The sequence below is a fragment of the Chiloscyllium plagiosum genome, unplaced genomic scaffold (genome assembly GCF_037043375.1).
Source record: "Chiloscyllium plagiosum isolate Xiang-an unplaced genomic scaffold, Cpla_swu_hap1 HiC_scaffold_5, whole genome shotgun sequence".
Lineage (NCBI taxonomy): Eukaryota > Metazoa > Chordata > Chondrichthyes > Orectolobiformes > Hemiscylliidae > Chiloscyllium > Chiloscyllium plagiosum.
In genome coordinates this window covers 47,609,600-47,624,118 of record NW_028270143.1, presented here as the reverse complement: position 1 = coordinate 47,624,118, position 14,519 = coordinate 47,609,600, and the positions used below count along the sequence as shown (strand labels likewise).

General features: G+C 36.5%; 1 protein-coding gene across 2 annotated transcripts in view; it reads left to right on the top strand.

The window, feature by feature from the left end:
• The window catches only part of col1a2 (collagen, type I, alpha 2), a 51,046-nt gene that overhangs the window by 13,025 nt on the left and 23,502 nt on the right, over window positions 1-14,519 (top strand). The window contains exons 10-24 of one of the 2 annotated variants that reach the window (XM_043689936.2): window positions 1,123-1,176; window positions 1,365-1,418; window positions 1,533-1,586; window positions 5,919-5,963; window positions 6,108-6,161; window positions 6,600-6,644; window positions 9,854-9,907; window positions 11,363-11,461; window positions 11,563-11,607; window positions 11,707-11,805; window positions 11,938-11,991; window positions 12,098-12,205; window positions 12,765-12,818; window positions 12,973-13,071; window positions 13,721-13,774. In XM_043689936.2, the coding sequence (XP_043545871.1) occupies window positions 1,123-1,176; window positions 1,365-1,418; window positions 1,533-1,586; window positions 5,919-5,963; window positions 6,108-6,161; window positions 6,600-6,644; window positions 9,854-9,907; window positions 11,363-11,461; window positions 11,563-11,607; window positions 11,707-11,805; window positions 11,938-11,991; window positions 12,098-12,205; window positions 12,765-12,818; window positions 12,973-13,071; window positions 13,721-13,774 (972 nt within the window). Of the gene's footprint in view, window positions 1-1,122; window positions 1,177-1,364; window positions 1,419-1,532; window positions 1,587-5,918; window positions 5,964-6,107; window positions 6,162-6,599; window positions 6,645-9,853; window positions 9,908-11,362; window positions 11,462-11,562; window positions 11,608-11,706; window positions 11,806-11,937; window positions 11,992-12,097; window positions 12,206-12,764; window positions 12,819-12,972; window positions 13,072-13,626; window positions 13,681-13,720; window positions 13,775-14,519 lie in introns of both variants that reach the window. The other variant, XM_043689937.2, reaches the window with a different exon arrangement.

The following is a 14,519-nucleotide window of genomic DNA, read 5'->3' as shown; positions in this document are numbered from 1 at the left end:
AAACATTCAACAATGTTCCAATACGCAAATCTAACTGCCAATTTGTAACCATATGAACAAGTAATGTCCCAGGTGCACAACTATGCAATGAAGAAAAATGAAAATTATTTCATAATTTAATATGTCACTAATATGGATTACAAATCTAAACAGAACACCATTAAGTATGGAAACTTCCTGAATTATGCATCCAATCATCTGTATCCAAGATTTGTTCAATCAGGTCAAGGTTTACTTCTGCTACACATTATGCAATAATATAAATTTTTGGTTATGCACGATAAACAATATAAAAAAAATTAATGAATAATAAATAAATTAATGAATATTGAAGGTAAAATTGGTTTATACCAGTATTTCAAAACAGGCTCATTGTAAATTGACAGTCAGTTTTTCCCTACGTCTGATCTTCTTGCTACTGAAGTGCACAGAACAACAACTCAACTCTTTTAAGTGATTCCTTAATTGGTTTAAAATTAAAAATCCTGGCAATACTTTGCAAATTGAAAATAAAAACTGATACAGTTGCTGATTCAGCCCAAGACTGTTTTGCTTCATTAGTCTAGTCCAATGTCATCCCCTTCATGATTCTAGTTTTTCCATATTTGTCCAAGTTTGTGAGGAGAACTTTGTTATCCTGGGAAGGAAGATAACTAGCCAGCAGTTCCCTGTTCCTTTTACCACCATCTATAACCAGCATCATATTCATGGTTACCCAATGGATTCAAGTTAACTTTTCCATTGTAACTAACAAGTCTAGATCCTTTCTGCAGATATGGCTGGGTGAGATCAGAGGCAGAATTTCAGCCTGAAGTAAAGATAAATACAACTGCCACTTGATCAAAAGACCGAGATCAGGCAACATTGAATCCATCGTGTTTCTGCAAATAATGTGATTATTTCATCAATCTGTTCACCTGATTGAGAATATTCTTTGTGAACATTCTCCTTATCTTAAGAGGTGTTAATGCACCATGAAAAAATATATTAGCAATGTATTTTAGGATATAAAGAATTTCTCACATACCTAAATACAATATAATTCATATAATATTATCAATATTTGTGTATCTCTTCTTTAATTAATCCTTTATTAATACAAAATGTACTTTTTCTTCACAGGGTTCAAATGGCAAACCTGGAAAATCTGGTGAACGTGGTATTGTTGGAGCTCAGGTAAGAATCATTGCACAGTGAGGTTTATACAGATATACAAAATCTCCCATCATCTGCTTTTATGCTATCTGACTTGAGGGCACTGAATACAATACCTATTTTATTACTTCTGTGCCAGACACAGCAACAATGCCAGATTTCTTTCATTTTGAAAAAAATTCAGATGTGTTTCCATTTCCTCTTCTCAGGGTGCTCGTGGTTTCCCAGGAACTCCTGGTCTCCCTGGCAAGAAAGGACACCGAGTGAGTTAAACATCTTATTTGTGACACTTTCAATATCTTTTTTCTACTGCGGTAAATAATTTGTGATACATTTTTAACTGACTGTTTTTTTTATTATCATCCACTTCATAACAGGGTTTTAATGGTTTGGATGGAATTAAGGGAGAGCCAGGTGTTGCTGGTGAGAAGGTAAGAAATAAAGTTACAATTAAGTTACATTAACCTGAACTAGTAAACATTAGTTGGGAGTATGTTATAATACAGCAATAAAGGAATATTCTTTGTACTTACTGCTACTTTCAGTTTATATGCAACATACCTCGATGTCATACAGAAGATTAAACCAAATTCGTTCACATTTTCTAATTATGTTCAGATGTAGAAAACTTCAGATTTTTCTGCATAATTACGTTTTGCCATTTTATGTGCATCTGAAACTTTGAATAATAATGGAGGCAGGATATCCCATATCATACTGATACCAGTGGTAAATTCTTACCCAAGACCAGAAAAATAGGATTACATATAGGGGATCCTAGTTGACTGAAATCATAAGCTTAGGTTTAGACTTTTGTTATGTGTAACCCCCAGTGGTAGTCTTCCTCCATTGACCTCTTAGTTAAAAATGTTGAAGGGAGGTAGTTCATTGCTGCCACATCATAATACTGACACATACAAATCTCTGTAGCAGTATGAGTTTTCCTGGAAATCCAAGCTCTTAGTTCAGATATTTTATGTAGATCTTTCTTCTCGATTTTTGAAATGCATCTTTTTAGACCATACTTTTAAAGTTGCAAATGTAAAATGACGAGTTGTGCCACTCTATCCTGGTTAACAACAACAACATTGCATTAAAGTTAAGTCATACAAAAATATGCCATAAAATGGCCAAAGTCAGAAGCAATTACTTGCAGTTAACGTTATTAGAAAAAATATTCAAAAGGTACCTAATTGCTCTTTTCTTTTCATGCCAGTCCTGGAATTAAAGAATTCTTGACAAGACTGATTAGTGTCAAGCCAATGTCAAACAAATGGGAATGTAAACCTATGATTTTGGCTAATAGATATATGCCCCAGGAACTGAAGCCTGTTTGGATAATTTCACAAAGAACATGTGCGCAAAAGAAATAATTAAACAGAACAAAACCTTTTGTGGCCTTAATGTGCACATATGGATAGAAAACCAAATGTGCTCAGATTATTGTGTTGGGAGTTGATTTGGCAAATGTTCTATCTACAGACCATATGTAAAACATTACCATTATATGAGGGCAATGACTCATTCTTTGTCCAAAGGATATGTTTCAGGTCCAGAGCCAAATTTCTCCCAGTGCAGAAACCAGAAACAGTTTTATATCTTTGGAGCCATCAATATTTCCATATGGTAGAACACAAGATAAATTCTAAATATAAAATATTAGCTGTTGTATCATATCTTTGAGTTTTAGACACTTCAATAAGCAATTAATTGCCAGATTTCCTCACAGCATACCTGTGCATATTTCAGATAGATTTTCAAATTCAACATAAAACAGTCAAACAAGTTCTCCAACAAACATTCCAGATGTTGTTTATAATCATGTGACACTCTAGCCAGAACCATCCCTGCCTCCATAGATGGCCCCACCAACATTAGGGAGAGTTTCTTTTCAATGGAAGGTAGCCACCCCACTGAGGTCGGAGCCCAGATTGGAGCAGGTGATGATCGTTTGGCAGCTATTGGACCCTCCTCTCAGACTCTCCAACACTGGGTGGCTGCCCCTTGCGCAATGACAATCTGGTAGCTGTACCTTTCACGATGCCACAGAGCACACTTCCTGTTTGAAACACTATCAAATGATCCTCCGTATCTCAGCAGCGAACTCTTCTCCAAATGGCCACCCCCACTTACCTGTACTGCCTTCTACTATTCAGTGGATGAGGCTTCCCATGGTAACTTTTTAATTGGACACCTCTAGGAAGATAGCATCCAACGTCACACCACACTCACTTCCAGGTTCCTGATCTCAAATTGAGATTGACTTTAGGGTTACAACCCAACCAAGAAATTCAGCCTTCTATATTTAATGATTCTGTTAGACATGTAGAAACATTCTATAAGAGTTAGAGAAACCTGTTTTCCATTGTGAACACATATCAGAACAGTTATAAAATTTGCACAGCATGATTCCAATGAACAGTGCTCAGAATGGAGTTTTATTAAATATCATGACAGATAGTGTGAATCTGTTGTTATCTTTACACTAAGTCATATTTCTGAGTGACTGAAGAGACAAATGTTCACTAAAGCGGCATCCAAGTAAAATCTTTATTATCACTGAAATTATTTAATAAGGGCAAACATTCTTTTCTTCCCTTCACCCCTCTCCCCACTCTTCTTTATATCAAACCTTATATTAAGGTTAGATGTATCGACTAAATTATGGGAAGATTGTGATGATATGGTATCAGAGTCAGGGTTAAAAATCTCACTACAATAGCCATACATTTTATAAATACAAAGTTACATATATTATGCAGCATTAAATAGCAAATTGCTTTTCAAATGCATGTCAGAATTCTCAACTTTGTTACATCAATGGAAAAATATTACTATTTAACATTGCAGGAGCAAATTACTGCAAATGCTGGAACCTGTACTGAAAACAACAAACGCTGGAGATCACAACGGGTCAGGCAGCATCCATGGAGAGAGAACAAGCCAACATCAGAGCTGAAGTGAAGTGTGAAGGGGGCAGCATTTATGAAATGGTGCGGTGGTGGGGGGATTGGAGTGCAGGAGGAAAAAGGATATTGATAGTTCAGATTAAGTGATCGGAATATGAGAATGATAGAACAATGGTGTGTCTAACTGCCAGACTGGAAAGATCAGACAGTCCCACTCGAATTGGGGGAGAGCAGAGAGGACGTGGTGACAGAGAATACAACCAGTAAAGCAAAAAGAAAGGAAGGAATTGGGTTAACAATTTGAAGATGTTGAATTCAGTGTTGAGCCCAGAAGGTTATAAAATGCCTAGTGTGAAGATGAGATGTTGTTCCTCCAGTTTGCTTTGTAATTCACTGCATCACTGCAGCATGCCAAGGACAGATACATGGGCATGTGAGCAAGACGCTACGTTAAAATGAACAGCTATGGGAAGGTCACGGTCATGCTTACACACAGACTTGAGGTGCTCTGCAAAACGGTCACCCAGTCTGCGTTTGGTTTCTCAAATGTAGAGTAGGTCATATTGGATGTAGCTAATACAATACACAAGATTGGAGAAGATGCAGGTGAAATGCTGCTTCATCTAGAAGGATTGTTTAGGCCATTGGATGGTGAGCAGGGGGAGTTGTTGCACCTTCTACAGTTACATGGGAAAGTACCGTGAGAAGGGAGGTTGGTATTAGTGGTTGAGGAATGGACTAGAGTGACCCAGAGGGAATGATCCCTGCAAAATGCAGACAGTGGAACTGAGGGAAAGATGGGTTTGCCACCACCAAACACACCTTCCCCTCAGTCCCCCGAATGCGCTTCATTTCAGCTCTGATGAAGAGTCATTTAGACTCGAAACATTAACTTGCTTTCTGTCCATGACTGCTGCCTAATCGGTTGTGATCTCCAGCAATATTTGTTTCCACTATTTATATTACCTTGCCAGCATTCTCTTTCTCTGTCCTACTTATTTCTCTTCTTTTAAAGTTGTTTGATTCACATCATCTGACAATGCAAATTATCGTGATTAGATTAGATTACATTACAGTGTGGAAACAGGCCCTTCGGCCCAACAAGTCCACACCGACCCGCCGAAGCGCACCCACCCAGACCCATTCCCCTACATTTACCCCTGTACCTAACACTACGGGCAATTTAGCACGGCCAATTCACCTAACCTGCACATTTTTGGACTATGGGAGGAAACCGGAGCACCCGGAGGAAACCCACGCAGACACGGAAAGAATGTGCAAACTCCACACAGTCAGTCACCTGAGGCGGGAATTGAACCCGGGTCTCTGGCGCTGTGAGACAGCAGTGCTAACCACTATGCCACCATGCCGTCCACTATAAATATGCTGAATATAAAATTTACTGTGCTATTTACATTACTTTATTCAAATTACTGGATATTTTACATTTATTCCCATCAAAATCGTTGGCAATATTAGGATTCGACTGTAAATGCCCCACCTCTATTCCTAAAGATAAGGAAATCAAGCAATCTTTGTAAACAGTAACTAAGTCACTATCATTGCAATAGTTCTTCTATTACTTTCAGAACAGTCTTCTCAGTATACAGAAGAGCATGCTGAGCAAAACAAAGGTTTTTTCTTAATTTTGTTTGCTCCAAGCTGGCCAGAAATTAGACAATGAAGTATTTTGCAAAAAATAACCACTTTGGAATTAAACATTTAAGGATTCTTCTCTCAGGCAAGGTTAGAAAGTGTCACCCATTAAAGTTTGATTGTTTCATATGCTTTTTTGTGTTAGTAATATTGTAGAAGTCAACAAATAAAATAAATATTGTTTTCATTTTTTGCTAGGGTGAAACTGGTAACCCAGGAGCAAATGGAAGCCCTGGACTCATGGTATGTGTTCCATCATTCAAAATATTAATAGTTTTAATCACAAATTGCACAATCCTTAATAACAATTTTTTACACATGCCATGTACAATATTTTAAATTCATTCCTATGCAAAAATAAACACACTTGCTTTATTTTACTAAAAGGGTCTTCGTGGTTCAGCAGGAGAGAGAGGTGCTGTTGGACCTGCTGGCTCAGTTGTAAGTTCCAATTTTGGAATCTTTTCTCAGTTTTACATGTTAGTTGTTACTGTTCCTAGCATGGAGCTTCACTCAACAGGGTCAAATCAGATCATGGGTATGGTGGCCAATAAACTTGATTCAGTATTCTGCCTTCATATTGATTTGTCCTGCTTTATGGCCATCAATAATGTTTTTCAATGTTGTTAAATATATACCATTAAAAATCAATCTCTAAGATGATTTTTTAAATATTGCAAATGATCATAAATGTTGTGTCTCTGTGTAATGCTATGTTATAATCCATTCTAATATATTCATGAAAGCTTTTATTTCACTAGTTTTGTTTTGCTGTTATGCTTATTATCAATTCAGTGTCTATTTATTGTCTGTATTGTAGAATTAAATATTCTTTTGTTGTAGTAAGTTTGCTCATGTCACCTTTCTGTTTCCTCTAAGGGTGCCCGTGGTAGTGATGGTATGCCTGGACCTGCTGGCCCTCCTGTAAGTATATCACTTCATACTCTTAATTAAAACTTAATCCATCATCCTAATAGCAATTATGCAATTATTAACATGTTATAAGAGTGATTCTGCAATTCATTTACCCCACTCAGAAGTCACAGTCTATGAAAAAGCAAAGGATAATGGCAGCGTCCAAACCACATTCACACATGCAGCCAGTGAAAACCATGCTGTCATGTAAAATGTAATACAGCATGTTTCTGCTCCCTAGAACTCTTTGGAAGAACCCTAGAATATTCAACAAAATGTATGTCAAAATACATGGTAGTCTGTTGCATGCTGCCTGATTTACCATCAACTTCCAATTCCACTCTTCCATCCCCCCAGATAACCTTTAATTCTCTTGCCTAACAAAAACCTACCTACCTCTACCTTAAGAATATTCAATGACTTTGCTTCTATTGCCTTCTGAGGGAGAGAATTCCATAGTTGCACAACCTTCTGAATGAAAGAAAACCTTCATCTCTGTCATAAAACAGAGACTCCTAATTTAAAAGTGGTATCCCCTTGTTTTCACCCTCAAAAGGAAACATCCTTTCCATCTCTAAATTTTTCAAGACCACTCAGGAACCTTATACACTTCAATCGAGTCACTCCTCAGTCTTCTATACTCCAACAGAAACAAGACTGTCCAATCTATCCTCATAAAGTAACTCACTCTTTTCATACTAATAAATCTCCTCTCAGCTTCCCCCAATGCATTTACATCATTTCTTAAGTAAGGAGACTAAATTAAGGTAATTACAAAAACAATCAATTTTTTAAAGTGAAATCATGCCAAATAGTACATTAAAAGTCAAATAGTCTCTGTGTGCATTTCAATAGAGCCTGCTTTTTGTGTGCCTTTGCTTCTCTTGGTGCTTGTACATAATGCTACCCTTGTGACTGCAGTATAGCCAGCAGAAGGCAGCTGACTTTCAAGATGGCAGACTCCAAATGGCCTTGCAGTACACCCTCCAATGACTCTGGACTTTGAGGGCAGACTGCAGCACCTCAAATGCATGATAAAAGTATAGGATTGCTGGCTGAGAGGTAACAGCAAGGACACAAGTAAAGTTGTTGAAATGAGATGGTGAATGCTGTCTTCTAGGAGAGGATGCCACATTTGTGCTCCTTGGAGCCATTTGCCTCTTCCCTGTTATAATGCCTCACCAGTCTTACTAATATGTTAAGACAGTTTGGTGGACTGCTGTGAAATGCTGAAAACTCCATTTAACATTGGAATTCACAACTATGCCAGTTAACCTTTTATGACAACAGGCTAAGCTTTCACCGAGGCATTGAAACATTGCATGGCTGCTGCTTCTACTCAGAGGAAAGTACAACATAAACCATTAAATGCTGCGTCATGGTTGAGTCCAAAGATATTTTCCTGGTATTGACAACACTTCCATGTTAGAAACAATTGGCTTCTGCTCTCTGTGCCAAATCATGCCAAGTTTCTCCATGCTCCTTGACGTTGGCTACAGATTTTCTATTGGGCTCACAGTGCATCAGGCATTACCCATTCAGCATGCATCTGAAGACTACACCATAGAAATACTCATCTGAGTTAGGCAGCAGAACCTGTCTACATGTTGACCTTTGATAACCTGGTACCTGTGCTCTCCTTGTTTCCTGCCATCATGTCTGGTGTCACATGCAGATCTCATTTCTTCTTGGTCTATCTCCCAAGCCTGTCCCTTTAGGTAAAGAAAGCTGTTGTCCTTATGTGGTCTGGCCTCCATGTGACTCTAGGCCAACAGCAATGTGGATCACTCTTATTTGCAGTTAGTTCAATGACTATTGTGGATGAACAGTAAATGCTGTCCTAACCAGTTACGCCAGCATTCCATGAAAGAATGAAACAAATATCCCTACCACTGGCTTCAGCCTCCACAATTATCATTCCCATAACAGCTGGCATCATTTCCTCTAAGGAGATTAAGAGATACAGAAAGACATGCCCCTGTCTAGTTAGCTGCTTTTGTCTCCAATTATCCATCAGCTTGTCTTGCTTTAGAGCAGGAATATAGTCATTTTGCATGATGCTGTGACCATAGTTGAATACTTACCAACGTGTGAGAGTTGTGAGATCGGGTGTAAGGCTTACTACTCTGCTGAGAATATGAAGGTGCAATAGCTCACAAAAATGTTGACTATGAGTCCTGATGGAAATTATTGGTAGATAAAGATAGGGTGTGGTAAATAAATCAGTGTAAGAGACTAGTAGTGAAGTTGATGGAGCATAGCATTTGAAGATGTATTCATTTGTCTTTTTTCGTTCATGAGAGGTCATGAAACCTCTCATGACGCTATATTTGGATCCTTGGGATTTTACCCCTGGCACTAACCACCATGGCTGTCAAGTCCCACAATGTTGAACGAGTTGATTGGAAGGACATCCTCGTCCTCTTGCAACTAAATGATATCTGTTTATCTATGTATCTCTTTGACAAAAACATGCAGTGCGGCCTTGGAACATCTTGACTCCCATCTTTCCCTAATCAGTTAGTTCCTGCACAACTGATAGCACCTGTACCAGCTATAAGGCAGATTTACTTTCAGATCAAGATTTAATCACTGCAGGCCAACTCAGAATGAGGCTATCCACTCATGGCTGATGAATCCAGGCAACCAGCAGCATTTTTTGCATTGGTTGGTTGTTGAATGACTTGAAATGAGTAGGCACTGCAAAGCTGGCATGTTGCCTGGATTGCCTTCAATAGGCATCACGATCCTGGTGTCTGTTTTTGGATGCTAACAAATTACATCCTGTTATCATCAGTGCATCACTGTCTATGTTTGCATGTAACTATCAGTCTGGCACAATGCATTAATAATCTGAAAAATGTATATATAATGGACTGGTTTATGTTCTATGACTTCCATGGAAGTTACTGTCCATGGTAGTGGTTCTGTAAGTGTTGCATAATATAATGCAGTTAGTTCATTCTAATGTTGGAACAATAACTCTGCAGGTATTAATGCCTAATTTGTTATACAGTAGTCCAAAAAACAAGTTCATTCTGCTAAGATTAAATTAATTTTGATGGAAGTTTTAACCACTTAATGTAGTACTCATCAGTGTTAGTATAGGGATTGTCCCTGCAGACATTTGATAAAGCATGGAAACAGAAAATACATTCTGTACAAAAAAACCCACAGAAAACAAGCTGTTAACATGGCATTTTTTTCTTTTCTTCTAGGGACCCATAGGTACTAATGGTCCCCCAGGATTCCCAGGCAGCCCTGGACTCAAGGTAATGATTATGAATATTACAATAAGTGAATGCAGCACAATATTATTTGGAAGTGAGCATGTTACACCATCAAAATATCATTTATTGTTTGGGATATCCTTCTAATTTAGTGGTAAACCATTAGGAATTATGAGAATGCTTCAAATAAACTCTTTCATAATTCATTGTAATCTGTCAAAATTTAGAATCTAAATTTCTAATTGTGTTAGAAGTTATCATACAATTTTAATATGCTTAAAGTCTGACAATGATGTGATAATAAATAATTATGATTCAGGTATTTCACAATTCATTCTAACAATCATTTTGTTGTTTCAATACAATTGTACACAAGCCAAAAATGTTATTTTTGTTCAAGAAATTACAATTTTATTGTATTCAGTATTATAAAGTAATTTACAAATATTACATAATATTTATAATAACTTATACTGCGCATGTCTAAGAATATGAATAAGTAAAATAATTATAGTTTTATTTATACGATTGTGTATATATAACATGATTTTAAAGGAACGTCAATACATATTATGCATGGAGATGAAGAAAGTTAAAAGTATTCTGCTCTTCATTTCTATTAGATTAGATTCCCTACAGTGTGGAAACAGGCCCTCCGGCCCAACCAGTACACACCGACCCTCCAAAGAGTAACCCACTCACACCCATTTCCCTCTGACTAATGCACCTAACACTACGGGCAATTTAGCATGGCCAATTCACCTAACTTGCACATCTTTGGACTGTGGGAGGAAACCGGAGCACCCGGGGGAAACCCACGCAGACACACGGAGAATGTGCAAACTCCACACAGACAGTTGCCCAAGGCTGGAATCGAACCTGGGACCCTGGCGCATTCTAAATATAAGTCTTGAATTAGTTCGAGCAAATTAGTGTATTTAATTTGAACTATATCATTAGATAGCTTCCTCTGATTGGCTTGATCTTTGGGTATCATTTAATTTAAATCACGAAATAAAGTCAAATACACAACCATTTTGTAAGTTGGATAGATTCTGGACTGGAAATACAACCATTCAGATGTACTAAATGTCAATATAGTGATTAAAAAGCTTAAAAGGTTCTGCACAATTTGAATAAATGTAAATGAGAACAGTAAAGTTGTAACTTGCTTATTTTAGCATCAAAATATTCAATAAAATATTAGTCTTCAGTTGAAATTATTAAGTAGCTTTGATTTTGTTGAATAGGATCAACTTCTACTGACTTTCCATTACCTTCCCTATAAAAGCAATGGTATGAAGAATAATTAGAATTAAATAGTCCATATTAAGCAAACATCAGCTTTTAGAGAGAGAAGATTATAGAGAAAGTTAGGTTTGTGCCAGATTACTTTAGTACCATGAGCTTTTAGTGTATTAGTAAGTACAGCATATATGTATTAATAACATCTATTAAATGCACAACTTGATTTTCTTTTTTATCTGTACAAAATAGGGTGAGATTGGACCGGCTGGAGCTCGTGGTCCAACTGGTGCTCAAGGTGCTAGAGGTGAGCCAGGTACTGTAGGTGCAGTTGGACCAATGGGTCTTCCCGTAAGTACTTGTGGTGACAATTTCAATACTACATCTTAATATATAATTTACATAACTAGAAAAATTGCATCTACTATATCATAGTATTTTTCTAATCCTAGGGTAATGCAGGTGCAAATGGTCTAACTGGAGCAAAGGGTGAAATGGTAAGTACATCTGCACATTTATTTGGTGCTTTCATAAAGTTTGATAGGTCCACTTATATTTTAAGATATTCATTGTTGGTTTTGTGTCTTTTTGCGTAGGGTACTCCAGGTGTTGCTGGTGCTCCTGGTTTCCCAGGTCCACGTGGTCTCGCTGGCCCACCTGGAGCAAGTGGTCCTGCAGGTCCACGGGGAATCCCTGTAAGTGGAATATAGAATCCTATACTAAGCAATTGTCATAAATAATTCCTTTGAAGGTTGCAGCAATGGAATTTTACTAAAGCTATGACTAAAATTCCAATAAACCTTTTCTTTTCCAATCTTTCTAAATAGGGTGATTCAGGTGTTCAAGGCATCAAGGGTGAGACTGGTAACAAAGGCGAGCCTGTGAGTACTTAGTACTTAACATGCATTTTGCAAGTTAATTGCGTACTTTATTTCATGTTTTTGATTGTCATTGCTCATATCTGTATCTTTCTTGCTCCAATATCAGGGTGAAAGTGGCCCAGCAGGTGCTGCTGGTTCATCTGGTGAAGAAGGCAAGAAAGGTCCTCGTGGTGAAACTGGTGCTCAGGGACTTCCTGGACCTTCTGGTGATAGGGTACAATTATTTTTATTTACATTTACATATGAATGAATAATGCAGAGGGCACTTTAATGTTACAGCAATAACTAATGGTGATTTTGAAATAATATTTACAGCTACTTAATGAAATAGTAATGTTTAATACCTTTTGTTACTAATTATAAAGTTCTAATATGATGGTCCTGTTCAACGAATCTTAGTTTATTAAGAAATTCCGTATATTCACAAAATTTGAGTTTGGGTAATATTGAACATTGTAACTTATTCAGGATTTTAAAATTTTTAATGCTATTTATTTAATAACATATTTTAACAATTCGTATGCTGACAAGGTTTTTTTGTGAAGTAGTCCTATATATAAAGAACAGTCAATTACAGTTTATAATATCAGCTTATGTACAGTAAACATTAAAAATGAATTAATTGTATAGTAAGTAGCATTAAATGAATGAAAATATATTCATTTTAGTGTTACTGTTCTTTACCAGTAACACTCTGGTAAAATTAACACATTCAGAGTCCATGGAGTCCGTGAACATTAGATGTTCAAACTTTTCTCTTCTTTTATTTGCAGGGTGCCCCTGGTAACCGTGGTATCCCAGGCCGTGATGGATCAGTTGGTGGCTTGGTAAAATTTGGTTTTATATGATTTAATCCATCAAATATAAATTGAGAATAGTGTTTTGCTTTTATAAATGGTGACATCAGCTCTATTAACTAGTGTGGTATATTTACATGGAATGTCCGTAATGATGCTACCTTATTTTATATCACATTTCTAGGGTCTGCCAGGCGCACGTGGTGAAGTTGGTGCTGCTGGTCCCAAAGGGCCTCCTGGTGATACAGGACGTCCTGGTGAAAGTGGTATGCCTGGTGCACGGGTAAGTGAAATTGAAACAGCTACAATTGTAATAATCTTTGTCGTATTGCATGGAATTAAGTATATGAGTGATTTGTATTATTTGACTGTACAATTTTAGATGTATATAATGTTTATACTTTTTTACTCAGATATACTTTCGCTAATTTATAGTGCTAATTAATTGCAATGTGCCTTTTCGTAGAAGCTCCCAAAGCTATGTTATGAATAATAGAATTTTATTAAAATGTTATTTGGATATTTTAACTTAGTTCTGATTTTCTCCTAATAAAGAAGTCATCAAGGGAATATGGCAGTGTTGATTTTCATTTTCTTGTCTCTTAGTTTGGAGATGCTGTTTGAAAGTTCTTCTTTAGTTGTATTTTGTAAGCTCATTTAATGCACTTTATTTTCACAAACGCGATTGATGTTAAACCTGGTTAAAATTAATCCATGAGAACCTTTTAATGACTGTACAAAATGAATAGATTTCACTATAAATATATAAGCAAGTATTTTAGTTGTATTCATGATAGAATGACAGCTAAAATTATTTTGCTTTCCTCAATATATATAGGGTCATAGTGGACAACCTGGTAGAACTGGTGTTACGGGAAATCAAGGTCTTCCAGTAAGTTTTCTCACCCAACAATAATGTGTTATTTTTTCAGGGTATCGTAGGTAGTACTGGCACTATAGGTACTCCAGGCAAATCAGGTCCTGCTGTAAGTTGTCTTTGAGGTTTTCTGCTCCCCATTCTTGACAGCTTATTCAATCTAAAAATAGGTTTGAATAAAGCATGGCAAATGCATGGGGATATTAGATTACATTTTTGCAGAATATTAAAAATTAAAAGGCTTCAATTATCAGATCTTGCTAACCTCTAAGGTAACATTTTATTTTAAATTAAGAAGCAATTCAAATTATTTATTAATATAGGTACAGTAACTGCAAAGACTGTGCCATACAATAATACTAACAAATACTTATTTATGATGCAATAATATTGCATACTCATTATTATTTAACAAAAGCTATGTCAAGTAACATGAAATAATGTTTTCTTTTAATATTGTACAGGAACTTATCTCTTACATCAAAATTGCACATCACAATTAGCTACATTCAATTCAAATACACAGTTGAATATACTAGTTATGATTACCTAAAATGAACACATATACTTGCTATATTAATATATATTTAAGTATACTATACAAATATTTAATATTCTGGATTTAAAATAGTCTTTTCAATATACCTTTGCAATTACATATATCAGAAGAACATATCTAAGACTGTCAGTACACAGCAGGTCAATGTACTAAAACAATACTTCACTACTTCAAAGGCAAACCGTTGAAATAATTTCCCTGTGAAAGTGCAAGCCTTCAGGTTATTAGGAGGGAGATTCCATATGACAACACTAATTACACATCGAACACAGAATTTGAGACATATTGATTAAGA